The sequence below is a fragment of the Anomalospiza imberbis genome, chromosome 7, assembly GCF_031753505.1.
Source record: "Anomalospiza imberbis isolate Cuckoo-Finch-1a 21T00152 chromosome 7, ASM3175350v1, whole genome shotgun sequence".
Lineage (NCBI taxonomy): Eukaryota > Metazoa > Chordata > Aves > Passeriformes > Viduidae > Anomalospiza > Anomalospiza imberbis.
The window spans coordinates 14,389,529-14,416,260 of NC_089687.1; the positions used below are offsets into that span (position 1 = coordinate 14,389,529).

Sequence of the window (26,732 nt, forward strand, 5' to 3'; positions counted from 1 at the left end):
GTGGGAGCGGGGGAGAGAAGATTCTCATTTTAGATACAAATTTTAGATTGTTTACAATCTAAGTGAAACAAAGATTCAAGAGAATATTCTCTCTCTTGTCTTTTTTCTCCTTTTTCTTTGTAAAAAATAAAAAATAAAAGTGCAGTCAAATAGAAAATAAATGCAGTAGATGCAAGCTGAGTTGAGGCAGGTGTTAGTGATAGTGTGCAAACGTGTGTCTTAGCAGTTCATCTGCAAACGGTCGCAGTTTGGCCTCGATAAAAATCCGTTTCAAGAAATCCCGAGCGTGGTCGGAGACGTGAGGAGGGAGCTGGGGGTTGGTTGGCTGAGTGGCAATTTTAAAGATGGCAGCCATGGCTTCGAACTCTGCCCATGGGGGCTTCTCAGTGAGCATTTCTACCACTGTGCAACCTACACTCCTGAAACAGAGGCAGAAGTGAAACAGCAGGTTACAACAGAGTTATGTCCTTCCAGGAAAACAAGAAATAGCAGAGAGAGACTAAAATATCACAAATAAGCAGGGTCCACGTAACACTAGAGAGTAACTTCAGCATGAAACAGGCATTGGAAAAAACCAGCACATACTGCTGTACCTTTATCTCAGAGTTACACAAATCACTACCTATGTCTCCACTTTACTACTTCCCTGGGCTGAAAGCCACTACCTCAGTGAAGGGATAATTACATATTTATCCAGGCAATACCAACTGTGGTAGGGCACTGCCAGCATCCAGTGGTCAGCAGGCCACACACTCAGCACTGCACTTGGAAGCTTTCCTGCTCCTTGAGGCTGAACAAAAATGCAAAGCACAAGGAAAGCTCCATGCATGCCATGTGAGTTGCCAGCTCATTAGAAATGCACAAGTTTTCACCAGTGAATCGTGTGCAAACATAATATGGTAGCTGAAGAACAAAAGACCTACTTAAAGGTATCTTCTCTTTTAGTAAAGGATACTAAAAAGATAATTCGATTAACAAACAAAAGTTTAAGTTCCTAAACAATCTTTGTTTAGGAACAATGTTTAAAAAATTTAGGAAGGCAGAAGGGCATACATATGGCCAGAGAAACTTTGTTCCAGAAGTCCTTAAAGATCAGCATCTTCCACTAACAAGTGAACGATACTGCAAAATTAATAGGCTGGAACAATTTCCCAATTCTTAGAAAGTTTCGATGTTTTTCAAGATGCTTGAAAAATATGGCAAGAAGTTTTGTGCTTAAACAGACGTACATTGCTTTACCCAGTAAGGATTTACTGACTGACAGCTGTCTAATTTCAGTATTTTTTCTTAAGTTTCCACCAAAAAACACACAATAACCTTGGTACCAATACTTCAAATTTGAACAAGTCAGCTGCTTGATATTATAAGGTTGACCTATTTTCATGTATATCAGAGCAATTACTAAGTAATCTGAAGTAGCCCAAATTAATTTCCCTGAGGTTAAAAGTATTGCCACTGCTTGGATACAATATAGTTCCATTTTAAACACACAGTGTTACTATTCCAGCCCTTCTGCTGCTGCCTGCCCATTACTGCATATTCACAGATCAGCTGCAGTGCGAGGAGTCTCACTGCCAAAGTCATCTGTCCATGGCTGCAGCCATGTTAGACTGTGGCATATATAATGTTTCACTAACCTTCATTTTTGCAAATTACCTTTCCCTACCTTGTGCTCCTAGTTCTTATGTATTTAATAACAACTTAAACCAATTTTTTTTGATACTCCCTTTTAAATCTAGCAAATTCACTCTTTAGTGTTCAACTTTTAGAGGAGTAGCATTTTATTTTCTGCTTTACATCAAAGGTATTTTGGTGCTGAAGTTTCATTACAACACATTGACTGAACTGATGTTACAAAGCTTCACATAGTGCTTTCAGTCAGTACCTCTTCAGAACTAACAAACAGTTTGGTAATCCTAACTTCCTGCAAGGTCAGTTGAAAGGATTCTCTCATGATCTCTAAACTGATGGGCTGAGAAATTGCCATGTGAAAAATTAAATTTCAGTGTTAAGACTCTCCAAATATGACTGTCAGTGTTCACATTTGCCACCTTCTTCAGCTTAAATCCCAGGATGAAACACAGCAGCTTCAGATAACCAACACCTACTCTCTGTTGAAAATGAAATGACACTTTTCAGTAGAGAAGGGGTTTTTAACATACCAGATGTCTGCTTTTCTGCCGTACCCTTCTCCACTAATAACTTCGGGGCTCATCCAGTAGGGAGTTCCTGTGACAGACTTCATTCCCGTACCAGACAGACAGATAGTCTGCAGTCGTTTGCTGGCACCGAAGTCACCAAGCTTCACGTTGCCTGCTGAATCCCTCAGAATATTTGCTCCTGGAAGGAAGGGAACACAGCATTACCTTCATGAAAGACTCACGGTTTTGGCATGGGAAACAGTAACAGAAGTTTGGATTCAGTGATACAATTCAACATCAACCTAGGATTTCAAGCCAGAGAATTTACTTTCTCCGTTCATTCCTACTAGCCTATTCTGGAGTTCAGAAAATGATGAATTGCACACACTGGTTTCCATCCTAAGCCTTTTCCAGGAAAGGGAAGTCCCTTTGTAAAGCTCTTCTGACAAAACAAGGAATGTGGCATACATGGGAAATTAAAATAAATGGGAAAGGAATTTCCACACAACTGAAAATGTCTCCGTGCTATTTTAAAGCAACACCTCAAACTGTGTTACAGATTTATTCAAAATGGTTATCTGCACAAGATGTACAAATTGATACTGTGTGACACAGTGATTGATCACTATGACTGTGATATCTCAACCTGCTTTGGAACAAAACACCGTTGATATAAAGCAACAGAAAAATGGTAAAAATATTAGGGAATACAACAGCATTGTGTTCAACACACCTAATCTGCACATCACCATCTTCCTACATATTCACACCTTGCTTATGCAACACTTGCAAGTCACCTGCACCTATCTACAAAAAGGAAATGTTACACCAGGCTTCCTAGCAGTAAAATGGAAGAAGTCTGATCAGGCAAATCACCTCTGCCAGTTACTTCTTGTACCAGTGAAGTGCTGCGTAATTTCTACATAATTGGTGAAACAAAACTCTGTGAATTTAAACTTTAGAGTCACAATACTTTGCTCTGCACATTCTATTTCTAATGACATCATCTTCCAATTCATTTAAAGCTATTAATAGTAAAAGAAAATCAAAGGAATTTATCCTGCTTGTTTTACAGATGAAGACTGAGGAGGAAATATTGCCAGAACTCTGCTAGAACATCCCAAAGTTGCTTATTTTTCCCTCCCCAGGTTACAACAGTGACAAGATTAAAAGATGGAAAGCAATAACGCTGATTTTAAGTCAGTATTTTGGTATTTCAAACTTAATTGCATTTTAGTGCTTCACATAAGATTGAAAAAGGATCAGTAATAATGAGCACTGTGCACAGAACTCTCATTACCTTTAATATCTCGATGGACAATCATATTACTGTGCAAATAGTGAACTCCTTCCAAGATCTGCCGCGTGTATTTACGAGTCACGTTCTCTGTGAGTGCTCCATACGATTTCAATTGGTCTTTGATGGAACCCTATGGCACAGAAGCATAAAGCACTAACACTTCTAGAACTCAACTGAAATTCAATAAAATTTATGCCTGAAACGTAGACATTTAAAATTACAATTCTTCTTGATTTAACCTTAAAACTTGCAAGCAGCTGAATAGTTCCAGTCCAATGTACAGCAAGAGAAAAGCACCCTCAAACTTTTTGATGGGTAAGTGATGACACTCAGGATGGACATAACACCCTTTGTGTTAGCTCATACTCAGAAAAAAACATTGTCAAGTGAAAAACCACCATGTACTCTAGGGTGGTGCTTTAGGTAAAAAATTAGCGGTAAGCAAATCTTAGCTTAAAATACGATTAAATAAAAACTTCATCACAACTAGTTTTGCAACTATTTTTGTATAACCTGTCTCCATCACATGGAGTTACAAACTACTAAGATTACTTCTGTCACTTCTCCAAATCTCAGAAGATTTCAAGATGTCCCATAAAACAAGACTCAGAACTCAAAAAATAAAAAAAAAAAAAAAAAAAAAGAAGCACCACCACCAAGAAAACAATGCCCAGACACTGCTTTTCCCCTCAGGAGTCTCATAGTAAGTAGACTGCTGTAACTATTCAGAAATACAGAGCCTCTGTTTTTATAGGAGCACATTTTATTTAGCTCTGCTGACCCCACTTGGTAAGAAAATGAAAATCTAGAGTTTTCTGACCTTACAATATTTCCTAACAAAGAAGAACAGCAGTTCAGCATGTACTAGGTGCCACACAAGGAGTAAGCACCTAGATTATTTTCTGTATGCTCTTATTCCCACCCCCATCTCAGCTACTTTTTGTTTTCCAGAAATACTTGAAGTGTGGCAAAACAAAACAATAAAATTCAAGGAGATTTAAGAGTTTACTAATGATAATATTGTCTTTTCAAAGACAATGCCAGGCACCACTTATGCCAAAACCAAACACAAAGAGCTTTTGTACAAACCACTGTAATTCTGAAAACTCAAGCAACCAATGGAGAAGACAGGAGGTTGCACCATCTTTGGTGGCTTTAATTTGGACAGTTTTAAGTATCTTTTACGCAAAGCTGAATGCTTGGGTGCTCATCACACTGCACGCCATCAATGGCTAAAGTGGATGAGCTCTCTTGCTTACCCCAGGCATGTACTCCATGAATATTGAGAGTGTCCTTTCAGGTGGATCTCTCAAGAAGCCATAATACTGAACAATTCTTTCATGCAGCAGATTTTTCAGCAACTGAATCTCACACTCAAGTGCATTTACTTCCTGAAAGGACCAAACAGGACAGATTTACCATACTTGATGTAGTAAAACTAAGATTTTGGATTTGAATTTTTTCAAGCAGAGCAGTGTGTACATATTAAAGTGTTATGCAAACTAAGTAACAAAATATTCCTACAGCTAATGTAAAGTTTTTGCAATTTATAACAAGAAAATATCAATGTTAAATTGAGGTAATTAAAAACAACCAAAATGATGTCTTTTCTATACATTACCTTTGGGATGATTTTGCTGGTTTTTCATTGTTTCTCTTTTCTTGAAGTTATATTTGTTTCAGAGCACAGCAGATATCAATATATTAATGAGGTCAGTGATCATTATGCAACATGTCATAAGCCACACGTTGGGTAAAAAAAAAAAATCTAACAAAACACAGAAAACCACTCCACCTTTTAATCTTTGTGGTGGAATAATAAGCATTAATTCTTAACTTTTCCAGGATGATAGACTATACTTTAAAAATGCCTTTGAGTACCACTTAATATTGTAATAATGAAATCCAACACAGGAAAACACTAACAGCTGGTGTTTTCTCTGAAGCCATCTAAAATACCACAAATTTTGCAAACGGGAAGTAAGATATTTTGAAATGGACTGTACAATTAGATTCTGGAAAAATACTAACCTACAAATTCAAACTTGACTAAACTCCAAATTTCACCTGGAAGTTTTTCATCAAAACCTGAATTTTTATCTGTCATAGCCTGTTATGGATATCCTCATACTTCTGAGATTAGAAAGAAAAACAGATTTTTTTTTTACACACAGAGGCACATAGTACTACAAAATGCTATAAGTGAGCTCAAAAAACTGTTGCTTCTGGAGAGATACTACCATATTTTAACATTTCCAAAACATAACGAGTTGTTCTGTAACACATTTTAAAGAGGTAGCAACAACAACTACACTAGGAATCTACAGCACACATGATTATTGACTTTTTCTTTGATCCTATACCACTAATAGCAGCAACTATAACTGGCAGCCACTCAATTCTGCAATCATGCTTACACCCATTTTTTCCCTGGCCTTGCTCCCCACAGTGCAGAACGTAGTCATGATGTAAGGAAAGTAATAATTCTCTTCCCATCCTGTAAAAACCAGCAAGTATGGGGGAAAAAGAAACAGTGGATTGGTGCTGCTTTTAAATTGTTTATCTACTTCAGCATCCAGTAATTAAAGATAGAGTTTAACTTTAGAGAGAGAATAAACTAACAAGGAAACTTGTGCTCTTTAGGGATAAACACAGTGTGTAATAGCAGCTAGTCTTGATGCACAACATTTAAAAGAAACAAAACAAACAATGCCGCCCCCACCCCCAACCACAGAAATATCACCAAAAAAGATGAAAAAATAGGTAAGAATCTCAAACTGTCTTCATAGCCAAAACCAATTTCTTTTTGGCAATTTGTTTTCAGGAACACATATTAGTACATCTTTTTTGTGCTTATAAATGTAACTTCTTCCCATTTCTGTTAGTAAAACTAATTATCTATTTCAGAGCACACTTCGTAATAGATTGTTTGATTTTAGAGACTGAGACGGCACCAAATCAAATTATGCATCTTCACAGGAGAAGGATCTGTCTGAAAATTAAAAAATATGATGTAATATCGAAACCAGGTAAGCAGACTAATTATCTATAGTAGAAACAAAAAATTCCTAAAAAGGACATGGTTTCCTAACACCACATGGTTTAAAACATGTTCATCCTGTTCAAGGAAAGGAATGAGTCTCGTCTAGAACACACCACTTCAGCAGAAGCCTTTTCCAAGGTCTCTCTTTGGTATCTCTTACCTTGCTGGTTTCTGGACTTTCGGGATCAAACTGAACTTGTTTAACAGCCAGTTCTCTTCCAGTGTCAGCATCGTAACACAGATATACTCTGCCAAATGCACCTTGACCCAGCAGTTTACCAAGTCTCCAGTTAGTTGGAGCTCGCGGTGCTGAAAATATAAGTATGTTTTGGTTTTCAAATGAGCTTGTTATTCAGCTGATCGAGAAAAACTGGAATACACAGAAAATAATTTTTTAAAAGACTACTTTTTCAACAATAGAGACTGTGCATCCTAAACCTCACCATATAAATTACAAAGATCAATAAAACTCCCTGTAAGATGGGAAATATTAGCTACTTAAATTTATTCACAAAATAAGTTGTGGTAGAACTAGATATACTTAAAACAACTAGCAATAGTTAATTTGAAAAACAGAAAAAGAATGTTAAACAAACCACTTTATTTTTTAAAAAATAGAGACATAATTGCAAGGTATGAGCTACTGAAGTCAACACAAAGTATATTTGCTCCTGAAATTCTACCACAAGTATGAAGCAGCACCACTAAAACTGTACAGTTTAACTGAAAACATGACCAATATCTGCAAGAATAAATAGTAAATACAACCTACAAAACCCTTCTCAGGTCCTAAGAAGTCTAAGAAATCACTTTTACAACGTTTTGTTATCACAGATGTAAATCCCAATTGAAAGTCTACATGAAGCTTGGCAAGGTAAGCAATGAAAATACTGATGAGCACAGTCTTGACCTTTGCCTATTAGAGAGATAAAAACATTTATTTAATGCCATGTGTTTGGATGGCATGCTAGGTTTTGACATGATATACTTGAAAAGTAAGAGTTTCACAGCGGGATTCACAAAATGCCAGAACTTACAGCGGCTGGGTGGGCTGATGTCCATGACTGACAGGGTAGGATTGTCTATGTCACTGCCCCTCCTCCTCATTCGGTTATCTTCGTATTCCGGCGTAAAGACGCTGCTCCCACTGCTGGTGCTCAGCGAGTGATCAGTGGGACTGAAACTAACCGGAGATCGGAAGCTGTTGCCCTGAGTCCTTCTGGCTCTTGGAAAAGTTTTACGACCTTCAATGATATACACAGAACACAAAAGTTACAGTACAAAATTATGCTGCAATGCAATGTGTGCATGCAAATACTCTATGAGTTCTACATCATCTCGTTCTGATCTGCCACAGCAGAGGATAGGACACAATCATAATGAAGTTTACTGGTTTAACTTTCCACCTAGAAGAAAACAAACATCAAAGATGTATATAAGGACTAGACAGACTCAAAATCTTGTGTTTAAAAGATGAAAACTGGGACCAAATTCTGGATTTTTTCTGAAATATAAGCTTGAAACACCTGGAGACCTGTAAGAGGAGAAAAGAAAATGCAGTGTCTCTGCTTTTATTGCTCTATTAAATGTGCAGATACCAAATTTCTGATATTTAGGAGAACAAAACCCATGTTTACAATCCTGTAGTGCCCAAGCCAGCCTCTTCCTTCTGTAAACTAGAAAGAATTGAATTCAGAAAATGACTGACACATGGAATCAACAGGAAGACCACGAAAGTATTTTAAAAATCAAAACACAAGCAATGCAAAATTTGGAGATTGCTACAGCATCAGAATAAAAAAACAGAGCACTGATCTTCAACATGCTAATTACAACCAGATATGACTAATACAGTTTATGTTAATCTATTTAGATAACACAACTATTTTTAGGATAGCATCTCATGATTAAGTTTCATCCTACAGAACTCAGCAATAACTGAAGGGGTATCTGATTCATTAGGTACTACACTGGAGGAAGAGTTCCCAGAGGACTAAAAAAGCAGATAAAATATCTTTGAAATAGTAGACTCAGACTTATACATTAGTCTGGACAATTTAAATTCCAAGAAAGATATGCAAACAAGTTATTAAGTAGTTTTATTCACACTGAAAAGATAAAAATGTGATAAACCAGTCATAATTGGTTTGTCTCATGTAGCTAATCCAATTTTCCCATTTCAATGGGACATTCTCACAAGCCAACTCATGAAGAGTTGCAGACCATCTTACTATGCAGATTATACTCAAAACAGATTCAGAGCAGTTGTCAGTGATTTCTCATCAAAGGGGAAGATAATTTAAGTGGACATCCCCAGCAGTTTATGTTCAGTCCACCTCCATGCACTATTTTAATTAATGATGTGCATATGATTGAACTTAACACACTGAAATATTGCAGATGACATCATGATAAGTGTAGCTGAAAGTCCATTTAAAGATAAAAATAAAAATTCACAGTGGTATCAGAAGTTTGAGATGATTCAAAAATCAACAAGATGAGATTCAGGAAGGAAGTACAACATACATACTTAAAGAGAAATCTAATGCAGAAACTTCAAAGTGTAAAGCAATTGGTTGGCCTGATGCCATGAAGAAAATGATGTAAGAAAATGTAACCAAAGTATGAAGAGAAAGTCAAAATGGTAACCAGAAAGTAGGGTCATTTTGTAATGTATTAATGTCAGTGCTACATACAAAGTTCTGCTTATATCCTGTGTTATATATAAAGTGGCCATGAGAAAAGCCTCAGCTCAGGCAGAGGAAGAAAACTAAGGCAAGAAACCAGGTATGTGTGTGATGATATATAAGGGCAATGACCAATTCTTCACTGTGTTAAAATAGAGTAACTAGTTACTATTTTCATTTGGAAGAAAAATGTCTTGGGAGACAGGGAATGTTAAGTTATAAGATAAGCTATCCTGTAAGTTGGTAACATAAAGGAAGTATGTCTTCTGTTGAAGTCAATTTAGAGTTTACTTGAAAATCAGTGTGACAAATCATTGCCTCTTTAAATCTTCCCTTAGAGTAAGGGACTGGACTTTGCAGTGCCTCAGTTTGATATTTCTGTGATTCCTGTAACATAATTCCATTTATTGCTCTGCACATTCCACACTGCAAGTGAAGCCATCTGGTCTTGGGACACATTTCTTTGTAACTTTTCTCAACTAGCGCTTGACACACCCTGAAGTATGAAAATTCTTCAGCTGCTCCTCTCTACTTCCTTTAGAAATTTAACACATGTTAAATTTATATCAATTACTGTCCAAACCAGTTTTTTGGACACATTAGCAAGTGCTGCCTTGCATTCCAAAAAATTATTTCACCAACTAATTCTCAGTTTACATCACTGATCTTAAATTTTATTTACTCTTCTAATCTAAGAAACTGTTAACAGGAACTCCACTGTACTTGGGATTTGTTAAAGCAAAACAAGACGTTACATACCTACTTCAGCTAGAAAAGGATTACAAAGGTCAGAAACTTACACTGTATGGCTTGTGTGTGGCCAAAGATAGCAAACATTTCCACAGTTGTACATATGAGTCAGGAATTCCGTAATCCATAACTTTACCAGAGATAAAACTGCTCAGAGGTTCTATCAATCATTAGAAGCTTAGCAAGTGAGGTTGGGGAAAATAATTTAACCTTTCAATTCTGTCAATGTTTTCACTTAATTTCATTAAGATTTTACAATTTTATTCACATTTTTAGATGAGAAAAACAGATTAATAAAATTGTTGCAGTCCTTACCATCATTGTAGTCTTGTTGATGATATGAAATATGATATCTTCTGGGATAAGTCCCCCCCTTTCCAAATTTCTCAAATATTGGGATATCATACTCTACTAGAAAATAAAATTATTAATTTCAAAATTTAAAATGTGACAAAAGCATGTTAAACTAATCACTTTGGTAATACAAACTTACAATGGGCGAATGTATCAGAGGATATGAAGGGTTGAAGCATCAGAGGAAAAAGATTTATAGAACAATATCACACAATTTGCAAGAACTAAAAAGACTTCAGTCAGAAGTCCCAAAGGATCAAGAATTCAACAGCTCAAGTGGTTTGTAACCTCTTGCTTAAAAGAATGTTGGAGGACAGCAGAATGCCTGATTACTCCAGTTTTAAAAATACTTTATAGAGGAGAAACTATTCCAAAGAATATAATTTAAAGTTGTATAAATATGAAAAACTGGTGAATGAGTTAACACAGCTTGAATTACTAAAACACATTTAAAAGATCCTCTTTTAATAGTTATTGAGGGGGAAAATTATAAGATAAGGGAAAAAGTCCCTCATGCCTAAATAATTGGTTAGAAGATATGTACATAAGGGAGGAAAGAGTCAACAGTCCACAGGAATCTGGGCTAAAACTCATGCAGTTTAATTATCCATGAATTCTCTGTACAGAACAAGGAACAGGGAGGTGACAAAATTACTTTTAGAAATAAAACCAACAGAATAATTAGAGAAGGCCCTTAAGAGGCTATGTGACTCGATAATAAAGTTGCAGATGAAATACAGTGTAGGTTTCTGTAAAGGTTTGTGATAGAGACTTCCAAAAAAGCAGCAGCTGAACTCTTTGTATTAGCTGAGAAGAAAATTAAATGCTGTAAGATACATTGAAGAAAGTTTTGGTGTACTCAATTTCAAAGAATTCAGTAAAACTGGAAAATATTCAGAAGCACAGAAATAATCAAAGATCCAAATTGCTCCTCCATAAGGAATGTAGGCCTCTATATACTAGAAAAGCAACAGCTCAAAGGGAGCAAAAAGGTCCATAAAAAAACCAAACCAAACAAAAAAATCCACTGGAAAAACAGTAACAGAAAAAAAAAAACAAGCCTTAAAAAAAGTTACAAAGCACATACTTCTTCATAAAACACAGTAAATCGCACAACTTTCTGTTGCAACCTACAGCTGATGCTGAGAAAGTTTATCCAAGTTGAAATAGGGACAAGAAAAATTTGTGGAAGGAAAAAAATCTATCAAATCACAGAAGAACATCTTGCATTTACAGAACCCTTGAGCAATACATGACTAGGAATATATTCTGAGACAGGAACATTGCACACCCCTATGTAGAAGCTCAGTACTGGTGGTGGCAGAAGGAAAGACTAGGTCAGATAGATATTTTTTTCTGCCTCTGTTACACTTCAAATCATGAGAATAAATACTGATTATAGAATTAATGATTGCTGTCCATCCCACTGTTAACATACCAGAACACAGAATGGGGAAAAAACCCAACAAATGCCATTAAAAAATATTGCAAGATGATCTTACTAGAAAAGTCACTGTAATGAACACACATAAACCAGATTAGGATTATACAAAAGGCAAAGTAATTTCTGACATTTCCAACTCTTTTGGTACTTATCTCTGCCACCTAAATGCTACTTACACACAGTTTTAGTTTTATTTTTATTTAAAAGTGGTGCAATCTGTTAAGCACTCCAGAATTCTAAAAAGAAAAAACTCACCATCACAGATTTATCTGGATAAAACTTCAATCAAAATAAAAAGAAGCCTCAAAATATGTAATAAACTGAAGAAACACAAAAGCCTCTTGATTTATTGGAAACTAATTATTATTCAACAGCAAAGTTTTGTAGTGAGACATGACTGTGAGAAGACACTTCAGAACACTTTCAAGGTTACCCACTGCACTTTGCATCCTGAGCCCTGCATAACAACTTAGATTTGAGCCAGAGTATTGTATGAAAAAACATTAGTGGTGATGATTAACTTATAGGCACAGCACACAGCTCTCCATCCTTTCACTCTGCAGTGCTTTCAAATACAGAAGTCATGAGCACTTCAAAGTGATACTTATTTCACAGAGAAGAAAACAAAGGCTCCATGAACTTGTTTTGGCTGGGATAGAGTTAATTTTCTTTATAGTGGCATGTATGGTGCTACATTTTAGATCTGTGGCCAAAACACAGCTAACATATTTTAGTTATTGCTGAAGCACATTTACACAGAATCAAGGAGCTTTCTTGCTTCACATACTACCCTGCCAGCTGGTAGAGTGGGCTGGGAGGCACAAGATTTGGGAAGGAACACACCTGGGACAGCTGGCCCCAGATGACTCAAGGGATATCCCATACTATCTGAGGTTTTGCTCTGCAACAAAAGCTGGGAGAAAGACAGAGGAAGGAAGGACATTTGCAGTGATGGTGTTTGTCTTTCCAGGTAACCACTAGGAGTGATGAAGCCCTGCTTTCCTGGGAATGGCTGAACACCTGCCTGCTGATGGCAAGCGGTGAATGAATTCATTGTTTTGTTTTGCTTGTGTGTGCAGCTTTTGCTGTACTATTAAACTGCCTTTATTTTAACCTATGAGTTTTCTTACTTTTCCCCTTGGGCTCTCTCATGGAGAAGTGAGCAAATAGCTGTGGGGGGCTTAGCTGCCTACTGGGGTTAAACCACACCACCTCCAAATTAAATAAATTAACCACAGTTAGACACCAACTTAAGAGAGAGATATTACAGTCCAATTTAACTAAGTGTGCATGCCCCTATGCACTGCAACATTTGCTCTTTTTACAGAGGCAGACAGTTACACTACACCCACTAGGAGTGGTGTCACACATAATAATCTGGAAAAAACGAGAAATTTCTTGTATTTCCATGGTATCTTTCACTGTGTGTGCTTGGTGTTGCTTTGCTTTGTTCTAACATACGTTTGTGTAATACAATACTACTCCAATGTGAACATCCCTTCTAAGCCCTATTATTTGCAAGAGGAGCAGTTTTGGAAAGCTAGTGTGTCTCCAGTGATTTCTGCCTACCTGAGAATTCCTGATGATTATCTGGATAGCTCTGTGCTCTTGGCATCCGAGACTTGGGATAGTTGTCCCTGTAAGTGTAAAAATACACAGAATCTAAAATCTGCTGTTAATCTAGACCTAAGCTTACTGTCCTCTTATTGATGAAAATCCAATGCTATACAGATTGCTGCACCAGTTTACAAACGTGGAACTCAATTCTGAAACTCAATTCTAGTAGGTAACTGTAACAATTAAGGATCAGCAACGACGGAAAAGCTTGCTTATTGAGCTGAATGTAGGTAAGAAAGCAACAGACTCTGTTAATGAGCAATGATATTAGTAAAAACACAAATTATCACAAGTACAGCCACAAAGGAACACTGTAATGCTTAACACCTTTATGGCTGAACACAAAGGTTTATAGACTGGCAAGATCAGTTATACAGACTACAAAAACTCTTGAGGAAATTTAACCAAAGAAATGTAGAACCTTTTAATGAGGAAAAACATTTCCTCTTCTCTCCATGAAAGTCACAGGATTAAGAGAGTGATTTTATTGAGTTATAGAATGATGAAGAATTTTTTGGTTCTTACATGATCACATTGTTTCTTACCTACAGTTGGTATGTAACTCCCAGCCACCAAAAGGAATGGATGGGATTGCCAGTCAGAGCAATCGATAACAGTTTATTTCCATAAACATACCAAAACAGTGTCCTCCTTTTTCTGGTAAGAATTTCTCTAATGGGTAACAGAAGCTAAATGGAGACAGAAAACCTACATCTTTGTAGAAAATATTTAAACGGAAAAAAAAAAAAAAGGAAAACAAACTAAGTAGAGGTGACAAATTAAATAAATAAAAACAACAAAAAAAAGTTTTGAAGAAGAAATATGAGTTGCATTAAATTTGCTTTGTTTCCCCTTCTTACACTCACTCTTACCCCACAAAAACCCTAAATTTGACAATTAGATAAAATTTCTTTTCTATGGAGCTACATTAAATACTGTGTACGTATAACCTACCACTCTAAGACCACAAAATACTTTTCATGTTTATTATCTTCTTGCTTGTGAAATGCAGACTTATTAAACTCAAAACTGTATTTGTTAGACCAAATCTATTTGTGTCCTCAAACCACATATTCTCAAATGAAATAGTACTACTGAATAATAAAGCTCTAATTAATTGCCACAGGCAGTGACCTCCAACTCTTCACCTTTCTTCCAGTTAAATAAAATATTTTATTAGCAGTTTTATTAGTTTCACAGTTTGAAATAAACAAAGATCAAATCTGCACATTAAACCCAAGGTTCTTTGCCCGACCACCATAAACCAATCAGGAATATGTTCTACTTGACTTGGCTGGTGGACAGTGACCCCCTCAAAACACAGGGGTCTCCTCAGAGGTCAATCCAAAAAGACCCCCCACAGCACACACTGCCTCTTGCTGACTGGTGGGCTTGAACAAAGAAAAATCAGTTGAAAGTTTGCAACAGTAACAAGGGGAGAGGAACAGACAGTAATTGCTAAGTAAAGGAAGGGATTGACTTTTGAAGCCAGTAAATGATTCTACCCTCCTTCTTGAATTGGGTACCCCCTGCTTTGGCAAAGGAAAGCCTACTTCATGTGGCAGTGCCTAAGAACTCTAAATTTAATGGAGTGGCTCACTGCCAGGGTATATACACCACCCATGTGAAAGACCTAGCAACATATAGTAAAAACCTTCAATATATTTATGTAGGACCTTAAATCTAAATTTTTGTGGTTTAAATACAAGTTACTGAAAAAAAAAGCACTACAGTATTTTCCATGTATTAGTAAGCAATTAAGTTTCAATAAGCTTTTATAAACATTCTATAACTTACAAAGGAATTTCTGGAAGAAGTACTGTCACTTGAGAGCAGTTGTATTTTACAACTGAGATATTATGCAATCTAATCAAGACAAATAATTAAATAATGAATGTAAATAATTTTTACCCATCTAATGGGCTGTCAAGCGAGGGACAGCTTCCCGAGCCAGAGTTTTCAGGACTGCTCAAAGACAATGGATCCAGCATCTAATAAATAATAAACAGAGGAAGATCAACAAGTTCAAGGTGGTTTTTCTTTCAATTTTTTTTTTCTAAATAGTTAAGGGGTTTGCTATGAAACAGCTAATAAGAAACAAATCCAATCAGATATGAGCTGGTAGAAACAGAGTGGAAAGTTCATCTGTTGCCTTAAAATGAGCTCCTTGAGGAGGAGGGGAGCAGTTACCCCTCCAATTCTTATGGTCTGTGTTGCATCTTAAAGGTCCTGGGCACCTATTTTGCCATACACCAATCAAGGACTTATTAAAGAAACAGTATCCTGAAAGTGAGTTTGCACTCCGCAGACTCAAACACTTAAATGAACTCTGTATTGGGGAGGACAACATTTATCACAGGTTCAGCACTTTTATTCCTCTTGTCTCATGCTGAACGATATTGATTACCTCTCTAAGCCAATGCACTATGGCCCAACTGGCAGCCCATGGGTTTTATCCAACCCCTCATCTCTTACAGAAAGTGTGGGGTCTGCAGTCAGAGTGCCAACAGCTGTGCTCAGGCAGATCAACAGCAGAGCAGAGCAAAACCCTGCACTCCCAAATTCCCTTCTTGTCTTTGCTGGGCAGGCTGCGACAGATAAAGGCAGCATGGCCAACACTTGCCAAGGTGATGTGGCAATGTAGGTGGGGGAGTAAACAGAATTTGTGAGCCCACCACCCCAAACTGGCCCTTAAGGCTGCTTAGGTTGAATTAACCTGGTTTCTTATGAAAGTAAAATTCATTAATTTAAACCTGCTGACAGCTCACAGAGCAATGCATACATGACAGGTTATATATTTCTGGAATACTTAGGAATAAATGGAGATCCCATGATTCAGGGATCATCTGTCTATCTGACCAGTCAGAGACCAGAAATTACTTTGCCCAAAAGTAACTATTTCACTGGAATGAATCCAGACCTGGTCTGGATCTGACCACATGGCTATGATAATGAATAGCCCTGGTCTGGAAAGTAGGCTATTCAGTCCCTATTCTCAGCTCAGTCATTAAAATTGTGCAACAAATTGCACTATCCCCTTGCCTTTATGTTATCATCTGTCTCTCATTTAGTCAACTCATAAAAACCGTTGCCTCTTGCCATTTGTAAATACACTGCCAATGTCAACAACAACTTGAACTGATTTGTGTATGCAGCATTATTTTTCTTTCCTCCTTGAAACATCTCTTTCTCCATTGCCAGTTCTGTGAGTAGTTACATTCCTGCTCCTTTTCCTGCTGTTTTGAAGGGCAATTTTTATATTCTGAGAGCAGAATTTTTATTTTGCTCTGCGTGCTGGTATCGTACACTAATGCAGGTGAGTAAGAAGAAAAAAATAACATACACCCATTTAACATCATATAATAGCATCACATTTGTGATCTTTGCACACCAAAAAAGTGAATTTGGGAAGTATTCAGAGCTTATTTATACCAGGCCTACTGCCATCCCCTTGCCTCTACCCCAACACAGTACCTACCACACAGACTCACAGAGTATTCTGAGTTGGAAAGAACCCACAAGGATCATTGAGTCCAACTCTTAAGTATCAACTAAGTCCAAATAATTCTGACAGATCCAAACTCTTTCTTAAAATCTCCTTTTAATTACCTGGAAAAGTTGTAAAGCTGGTCCTGCTTACATGCCACTCTCAGTAAAATAAAGGGGCTTGTGCTTTCTAATGTTTTCCCCTGGCACCTCTGCTGTTATTTGTACCTATCACTATCTCATTCAACTATCATGGTGATTAAGAATATTATCTTTCTCCTTGTAACAGCATATTTTAAAAACTGAAGAGACACAGGAAAAAAAAAACAGGTTCTGCAAGACTAAACAGCACAATTCTTTCAACCTTATGTCAAGGTTGAAACCAATCAAGTTTTATAGAGTTATCATCAATTTTTTGCTGTTCTTTCTACTAATTCCATTTCCTTCTTGAACAGCAGTATTTCACAAATAAACTGAACTAAAACTTTAATTTCAATAATCACAGACATACCTGATCCATACTTTCCGGAATGAATTCACCCTCACTGTTGATACTGGTGAAGGATCCATTTCGAGCCACCTGATGCAGCTCATCTGGAATGTACCCTGGGGGAGGTGAACTCCTATCACGAGTATTAGAACCTTTTGAAAGAAAAGGGCAGGTCAGAGCCTCTCCGCTAACCCAAAATTCAAGGCTTTACTCAAATGCTTCACAGGCACTGAACCTGCCTGGATCACTTCTTGCTTTAGGAATCCCCCAAATGCCTGTGCAATACAAGACTTAAGTATAGCATTTAAAATCCGCAATCCAGAAATTATGAAAAATCTTGGGCAGAGTTACCTCAATAACATTAAAGAGAATTTTCATTATACAGGAACAGAAACATAATTTGCCCACATATCTAGCTGAGTAAATTTCTTCTTCCGAACAAAATCAAAATCTAATCTACCCATGTCAACTAATCCTTTCCAGCTCTTAGAGAATTTCCATTTTTCTTTGTTGAATATTAAATATGCAAGAACACAAATACATATATTCATAATAAATGCATAACAATTTATTAAACTGTCTGGAAAATTATTCATTAAGCTCTCTAGTTTCATAACTAAATTTGGAAGTTAACATCACCCAACTTTAAAACAAGATTAAGTAAAAAGGTTACATCAATCCCAAAATCAGTATGTTAAACAAATGCTCGCACAGTAAAAAAATATGGGGGTCCTAAACTGAGCAAGGAAACACACTGTCATATAAGCAGATTTTTCAGTAGCTCATTCCTGTATTGGAAAATAAAGGGGGGTACTAACATCAGCTTTTTAGGTTATCTTGAAATAATTCTACATACAATTATTAACCTGTGGGGTTTTTTTGATCATTTTCTGTATTACATATATTTAAAACATTAAAACTTTAGTCTTAACATTCAAAATCCACTCCCCCAAATGCAAATTCTATAGTAGTCATTGATGAGTAGAAGAGACAGTCTGTGTTGAGAGCAAAATTTTCATTTTTACAATTAAAGCTACTGAAATGTGCAGCTTACCTATTACAGACAGTCGCCTTTTTCTGTCTGTCCCACCAAACACTGTATTATCTAAATCTTCCAGTGAGGGCAAGGGTTCCACGTTATTTACACTGGGTGACTGAAAATGCATAAGTATTACAACCTGCAATTATTACTTTACATTCCTGACAATGAAGATACTTTTTAAACTTTATAGGCTTTGTGCAGTACATTCCTTTTTAAGCAGTCAAAAAAGTAGCTTGCCAATTTACATCACAATTCATCTACTTTAGTAGCTCATTTGTAGTCTTTAAAATTCATTTTCAATATGCACAAGTATACAAAGCCTATGAATATCAATCACATGATTTGTTAGATAATACCAAAAATATCTCAGCATTTAGTCTGTAGACTACTAGTCTTTGCTACAACAAATATTGAACTTCCCACATATGACTTAAAGATCAGTTTCAAATAACTACCATTACTTAAATTCTGTATGTTTTTTTCTATCATTCTACTGAGGTTCACTATTCTACCACTGTAGGGTAGGCAAACAAAAAGACAGGAACAGGATCTAGGAAAGACTTAAAACTGAATCAGTACAAAATGCTAATGGATGCTTACATGAAATGTAGAAGCAATCAGTATTATATTCAACAGGGAAAATACCATCTTTAAGAAAAGATACAAATTATATTTCATTTTGAAGACCGAGGAAAAAGGCATTTAGCATGTCTGCTCATACCTGTGTATTTCCATGTATTACAAGCAGTATCTTGAGACTCTTCATATGTACACTGCGGTCAAGTAGTTCAACAGCTTTGTCCAGGTCATCCTGTGTGGTTAATGGAATTACAAGCTACAAAAAAAGGGGCAGAGAGAAAAAAGTCTTAAACAGGACAGAAGAAAGAAATGAGGAATTCAAGTGCAGAGAAACAAACAGAATCTTTCCTTTCATAGCAAACAACTTGAAAATAAACCTTATCAAATGATCCCTTAAGTATTAAAAAGTCTGGAGTTCAACCTTAACTCTTCCTTCAGATTCCTCTACTAAGCAGAACAAGTCTTCACAAGAAGCAACCATTTTGTATATGTAGAACTGAAATATCCAAAAGTTTCAGCAAAATGGGTACAATTGGGTCAATGCCTAAATTAACACAAGTCTGTAAGATAAACATAAGTCCTATTTCATAGAATATAAAGCAGATTTTTGTATATTAAATGTAACAAATATACTTGTTTAAAGTTAATCACTGAAGTTAACAGAATTTCTCCACTGAAAACCAACATTTGTTAAGGAAGATGTGACCCATGTGCAACAACTCAAGTCCTCACTAGAATCTTACTTGGATCTAGTTAATTAACTAGAATTAACTTGGCATACGTGTATCTTTAGAACAGGAAATTATGCCATTAACGGGCAGTTGAAATCTGAATTCTGTAACAATGAAAATCTGGCTCATGTTTCAGGAGTGTAAATTACAGCTTCTGCTTGTAACAAAGGAAAACAGAATACAGATTTTTAAATCTATTCTACTTGTAAACAGCCTCAGTCAATGATGCTTCAATACAGTGCTTTTATACAAAAAGAGATGGGATTGAGGAGGAAGATCTTGATAAAATGAAGAATATGCTTATTTGTTAAATTGAACTTTTAATACTAATGACACATTATTACCATTGCATTTCTGAAAGGTGATAGATGATTTGCCAACTAGTGCAGAAGGTAAGAAGCAGAAAACCTACTCAAATGCCTAAAAATCTACCAGTGGAAGGAGCTGAGGCTAATGCATTATGAAGGGCCATTTCACCTGACCTTCCTAACATCCAAAAACCTTCTGATGGAATTCTTCATTTTGAGGATCAATTTCACAGAATTGTCTGGTAATGTAATGAGTAACCAAGAAACAGCAATCACTGGCATTTTCTTCTGCAAAGATGCAGGGTAGATACAGGAGTTACATTGTGCTTAACCAAGCAGATGAATAAGCCTTCATGCACTTTGCTGAGTCCAGGAAAAAGCCAGATGTAACCCCTAAGAATGGATCCTGCATCTGTAAATACATTTGCTATTAATAATCCTATCCCTACTTCTAAAGGAAAGCCAGAAGTAATATTGATCAGGCATAAGTGGCTTGACAGTGCCGGCCCTGTTACCAAGAAATCTTTGGCAACCAGACACTTTAGAGGAGCAACAGTTAAGCCTGGTTCTCCAATATACATGCATTGTCTAAATGCAGCATTCTAGCAATTACCTAACAAGATTAATCCTTAAAGAAAATTATCCATAAGAAAGGATAAAACTATTTCAAATTTAAAAACATGATAAAGCTCAAAGAGGAAGAGAATTTCCCAAGGTCATTATGGAGGCATCATTATGATATAATACTAATCATGAAACATTTCATGCATTTCCTGCCATCCTCATTCAGACAAGACATACATGTTTGAGAAAACACACATACACACATTAGAAATCAGGGGTTTTGTCACAGGAGTAAGTTTGGTGACAGAAGTGGTTCCCACTTCTTACAAGAGCAAATTTCAGCCTTAAAATGATCAACGGCCAAGGCAAGAACTTAGAGGATACAGAATATTACCTCATTATTGCTGTAATGTAAATCCATAGTCTGTCCAAAAGCAACTTTAGCTTTAGCTGCAAGATCTTCAAGTTTAACAGGCCTTGGTAATTGCAGGATCCTGAAACACAATTTAAGAATTTATGTCCATTACTTTTGAAAATCTGGCAACTCATTACTTAGGAACTATCTCAGAACTAAATTTACTACTAAAAAGACTATAAGAGGCTATACGTTTTCCCTGTCCTCCTTATTTTGAGACTTTCAAAAAGAAAGAAAAGCAGTGAAATATCTAAAAGGGATAATCAGATACAGAATTAGATGTCATTGTAGCTATTTTACTTGCTTAATGCTTTCCCTCCATTTCCCTCCTTTCCTCCATTTCTGAGGGAAATTCTTAGAAACATCTACATTTTTCCACTTCAGAAAATTAAGACAATGCACTAGCATAGGCTGACAAGCATAAGCATCAGAAAGGAATTACTCCTGCAGTCCCCGTATTTTGGAAATCTGAAAGACTATCTTACCTGAGGAAGGTAACTAAATGTCACCATCTTTACCATAATGAACTACACACTCAAACTGCCCAGTCCATCACTAACTGTGCTTCAAGTGTGCTCCTGTAAGAATGGTGCAGTTGTAGGTCAACAACTTCGATTTTCTTTTACCTCAATGTCCCATTCAACCAAGTAGCTTGAACTGTGTATAACTAACCTTTTACTATAGAAAACCATTTCATTTTCGAGATACAACACCATTAAACAAAAAAGAGCTTTTAATAGGGACTAAGCTATTAAGGTACATTCAATTCACATTGAACTGACAAGAAAGAGTACAAGAAAGAGTACTCAAATTCTGTGAAGTAGAAGAGTTAGCAAAGGGTACCTTGTCCCTTTCATCAGTAGTTCAGGTAGTAGTACTATGTGGTTTGGGGAATATTTTTTCTCACTGAAATGAGGCTAGAAACCAGGCCACTTCCAATTAAAATTTATTTTAAAAAAATAAAATCTTTTAAAAATACCCTAAAAAAACCAAACACACCAATCCTCACTGTAGTTAACAATTTGGGCAGCAAGCCTGCAACTCTACACATCACACTACATGCTCCTTGGAACAAAGTGCCACCACTGAAAGCAAGTCTGGAATCACTTCTCTTTTTCACTTCCCTTCTTAAAAACTAGTGAGAAAGCCATTGCATTTTTTTTTTCCTGCATGATTTCTTCCCTTGATCACTAGAGCTACACGCTCAGGCAAAGCAAAGTATTGTAACTCATGCTGAGCAAGCCTAAGCTGCCCATTACCCTCGGGCAAGCAGGCTGAAGTCACCTGGGACAGTTCATCACATACCTAGGCTCATGAGTATAAAAACTTGGGAAAGGTATCATTCCATGCACTTACTTTATGCTTGTATTAATATTGAACTGGTTAACTTAGTTCACTGTGAAAGTGAAATATGATGAATTGCAAAAGGCACCATCTGTGCAGACCGGCAGCATGTAAACATTCCTCCGTTTTTCAATTCATGCTTCCTCTTACTTCACTAGAAATTGTTAGGTAGATGAGACCTCAATTCTCAAAACCATCAAAAAAACATATTCCCTCCAAATTATATACAGAACTCAACCATTACTGATGCACTTTTATATGTGATGTTCAGAGAGTGACACTAAGGGCTGCCCAGAAATAGTTTAGTTTTTACTGAAGCTAATTTTCTATAAAAAATTTAATATGTGTCTTGAGAAATAGCATGCCCAGGATATTACTTTGGTTTTTTTTTAAGTATTTTCAAAGATCTTATTCTATCATAACTTCTCTGTAAGTAGAATGAAATTTGATACTTGCAGACAGAGACAGGCAAAATGAATTGTCAACAAACCAGTTCTGCATGGAATTACACATCCAATTCTGTAAAAGCTTTTGAGCAGCCACCAGAGAAGAAATTATATAGAGACAGATTTTTGTATACTTTAAGCAGGTGTATCATCCACCTCTCATAAACAAAATTTAAATAAATTTTAACTGATTAAATGAAAACAATCTGAGTCTAATAGATTTTCCCCTTACAGTTGTCAGACTGTAAGACCCCTGAAGTACAATCCAAACTCCTCCTCTAGGTATTACAGTAACAATAAATTATCACACATTTATTACACACACAATGAAGAACAAAAACGTATATTCTGTATTTCTCGAGATCTATTTTAATGACTTAAGTAATTATTCAAAGCTACAAACATCTATCTGAAGGGTAACCAAATGAAGGATACTACACCGGACATAGTTACAGTACGATATTTAGATGTTTATGCATTCTTAGAACTCACATTTTAAACAGTTAATTATCTTTAAATTGTGCTCAAAAAATTAAATTTAAGTTCAAACAAAATAAACTTAGAGATCTGAAACACTTGAAACTGTTATTTTGAAACTTTATGACAGAAGCATAACAAAACTATAAACAAGGAGACAATACTGTTTCTTTACCTTTTTTCACCTCGATGTTCAAATTTGACTCTAACATCATTCTGTAAGAAGACAGATAAAGGAACCACTATTAGTTCATTATTACCACTTTTGATGAAGTGGATGGACTCCCATTCAATACTCCTACACTAGAACTAAATTCCATATTAATTTTCTGCCCTTTCCAATAGATCAAGTATTTTAATAAGCTGCTTCTGCTGAGGTACATGATAGAGGCTTAAAGAGTTCAAAAAGTGTTAAAAATAACTTGAAGTGTAAAAATACAAAAACGTATTCTGAAGTGCAATGAATGCTTCTGTAAATAAATACATTATTTTCTATCAATACGTGTTAATATTATAACAGATTTGTGATTTCAAATTTAATGTGGAACTGGCTACCAAAGAATTCTCTATCCTGAATAGACAGATGCATTTAGCTACCAATAACATGTTTGTAAGTACACTTTGCAGCTGAGCGTTCCAGGCCTAAGAAACATCTCTTGTTTCATAAGCATTACCATAGAAACCCATGCATACAATTAAGCCAGCAGTCATGCAACACATCTCCCATAACCATCTCTATATATACTTGCAGTTACTTGGAAATAACATTGTTTTGCAAAATCATAATTTTAAGAATCAAATTTTATTAGCAACTATTGCAGGCAAAACAATAATGCATTCATCTTCCAAAAGAACTGAGTTTCAAATTATTACTTTCAAAATCCACAAACTCAAACAGTGATAAACATTTCTTCTAACTTTCTAAACATGGATTATACTCAAATCATTTTGGATCATATATGCATGTTACCACAACATCTAAAGTCACAGCTCAGATGTGAGTTTCATGGCAGTAGCAAAGCACCACTGTGTTACACACTGAACTCTCATAACTTTTAATGCGTGGACTGAAAATTATGTAGACATTTGGTTTTGACACTTTAAGAGCCAAATATATCTGAATATTTTGATTTTTAAAAGTTTAAAATAAGCACAAACTGAAGTATATTGAACTGTAAATTAAGGATCAAATCACATGAACATACAGTTAATTCAATTCAGGTAGAAGTCTACATCTTCTACTAAACTCTCCATATAGTAATTCAAACCTATCAACTAAATATTTACTAATTTTCTATTTGTATTCAGTACATATAGAAAAAAAATGCAGCTGGAAAGAACTCTTATTTCCAGCTGCATGAACAAGAAATTGAGGCAAAAGATGCAGTGAAAGAGTTTAAGCATATTTCTGCTGCTGTACTGAAATTCTTTGGTATGATACAGGTGACAATTGGGTAATCTATTAAACCTGTAAAATTATTCCTTGGTATTTTATAATAGTATAGTTTCAATATAATAATAACAACAAATATAAAATCACTTTACATATGGTTTAAATACCTCTATAATCTTCAATTTATTTATTTAAGCACACACTATGATCTGCTCTGAAATGCCACCATTTCATTTTGCTGTTAATATAAGAATATGAACAAAGAAAATGGCAGCACACATGGGAGACTAATAGCTCATTCTGGTATGCTCACTGGTCTGGCAAGATAAATAATTACAGAAGTCACAGCAGGACATTCCTTGTTCAGTACATTAGTGAGGATATTGAAGATTACCTGTTTTTTAGGGGAAGATGACTTTGGTTTTCCTGTTTCTTGCTGGGGCAATACAGGACGACTGGCCTTATGAAGCACAGCCAAATCCTGCATGATTGAATTCAAAGCTTGCTGCTCATCTGCTCAGAGAAAAAGACCAGACAAGTGTAAAAGATTGTTACTTCTGAAGGGCATTGCTGCCTCATTTCACAATTAGGCAGGCATTAGTCTAAAATCTAAGAGTCTGCATTACACTTCAATACATAATTGACAAATTAAAAAAAATGTTGCCACATTGTAAACTTTTTTATTTTATTTATCATTAACAGTGCTTAAGGAAATAGCTTAATCAGTAATCCCAATTCAATAACAGGTTTAAAAAAACTGAAGTCATAGCAAAGGTTAATCTTTAAGAGAAAGGGGATGCAGAGGAAAGCCTTGTCTACTTCAATTCAAACAATATCCATATATGAGATGTTGACTTCCCACTCCTTTCCATAAAATAAAGAATGAAAAGAAAGTTCTTTTGAACTATTTCTCCTCTGTCGTGAACAGGTATGATCATGCCTATGAGAGGCATACACAAACTCCCACATGAACACCTCAACTGCCTGAGCATCTGCTGATAGCCCATGGACCATTATAAAAACCTGAAACAAAAACCCCACCACAACAAAAAACCAATAAACAAACTAAAAATAAAACACCACAGAACTTTTCCAGGACTGAAAACACAGAGGACTTTAGGGCTTAAAGGAAGAATTCACACGGAGAATCAGAAGCTTTGAACCCAGGGGACAATTTAGGGGCAGGAATGCTACATAATTTAGGTTTCATGTTGACAAAAAAATCCTAAATTCTGACAATCTGCTGCAGCTGATGTCATGATAGACAAAATCTGCCCGAGAACTGGGATGCTCCTTTAGACAAGAAAGCACTTAGATCAAAAGCCTGTACATCCATCACTAAGTGTAATTTATTTCCAATATTTTATATTAATTCCTTGCTACAGCAATAGTACCACACTCAGTATGTATCTGGAACACTGGATAACAAAATTTATCTCCACAGGTGTTGACTGTGTGCCTTCATGCTCCTTCACAATGGATATGCTTGTTGAAAAATTCATTGCTAAATGCTGTGATTTACAAAGAACAACACTCCTCAAACATGGACCTGAGAAAAGCTCAGCATTAAAAGCAGCAAGAATCCCATGTATTCAACAACAATGAGAATTCCTCATTCTACTAAAATATTACCAAACATATTTATCATATACGGAAATATAGGTGTTCTAAATTAATAGATTGCTTATAGAACAGAAAGATGGTCTGAAAATGAGCAACTTTGATCACTCATGCTGTCATATTTCATAACTCTACTAAGATATGCAAATCTATAAAAGAAAGTTTTACCAGTAATATTTAATAGCAGAACTAAAGGTGTTCTTGCAGCTCAGTTATTCATTTCTCACACTAAAACACACTTCAAAATTTGCCACAATTAAAACAGTTGAACTATTTTATTGTGTTATGGCCTATTCCAGTGCTCAGTAATGCAAAAACTAAAATAATGCTATAGCAATTGGTTGGAGTTTCCAGTGGTTATTAGATTGCATATTTTATACAAAAGAAACCAAAGTACTGTGGCATAGCATCTAGAGTTACTAAATATCCAATATGACTCAACAATAATTTCTCTCACACAAAATGTTGGAGAATATCAGAAATCTGAAGAGTGCTGTATTC

At 35.9% G+C, this 26,732-nt stretch overlaps 1 protein-coding gene across 4 annotated transcripts in view; it reads right to left on the reverse strand.

Moving 5' to 3' along the window:
• Positions 1–86: 86 nt before the first annotated feature.
• The window catches only part of MAP3K2 (mitogen-activated protein kinase kinase kinase 2), a 44,046-nt gene continuing 17,400 nt past the window's right edge, over positions 87–26,732 (reverse strand). For 2 of the 4 annotated variants that reach the window (XM_068195485.1, XM_068195486.1), the window contains exons 3-17: positions 25,006–25,124; positions 23,394–23,434; positions 20,931–21,030; positions 19,076–19,189; positions 18,367–18,466; positions 17,334–17,464; positions 15,248–15,327; positions 13,289–13,356; positions 10,237–10,332; positions 7,522–7,728; positions 6,645–6,793; positions 4,701–4,832; positions 3,442–3,571; positions 2,163–2,340; positions 87–419 (exon numbers count right to left, since the gene is read on the reverse strand). In XM_068195485.1, the coding sequence (XP_068051586.1) occupies positions 194–419; positions 2,163–2,340; positions 3,442–3,571; positions 4,701–4,832; positions 6,645–6,793; positions 7,522–7,728; positions 10,237–10,332; positions 13,289–13,356; positions 15,248–15,327; positions 17,334–17,464; positions 18,367–18,466; positions 19,076–19,189; positions 20,931–21,030; positions 23,394–23,434; positions 25,006–25,124 (1,871 nt within the window). In that variant the 3' untranslated portion in view covers positions 87–193. Of the gene's footprint in view, positions 420–2,162; positions 2,341–3,441; positions 3,572–4,700; positions 4,833–6,644; positions 6,794–7,521; positions 7,729–10,236; positions 10,333–13,288; positions 13,357–15,247; positions 15,328–17,333; positions 17,465–18,366; positions 18,467–19,075; positions 19,190–20,930; positions 21,031–21,436; positions 21,530–23,393; positions 23,435–25,005; positions 25,125–26,732 lie in introns of those variants that run through there. The other 2 variants (XM_068195487.1, XM_068195488.1) reach the window with 2 other exon arrangements.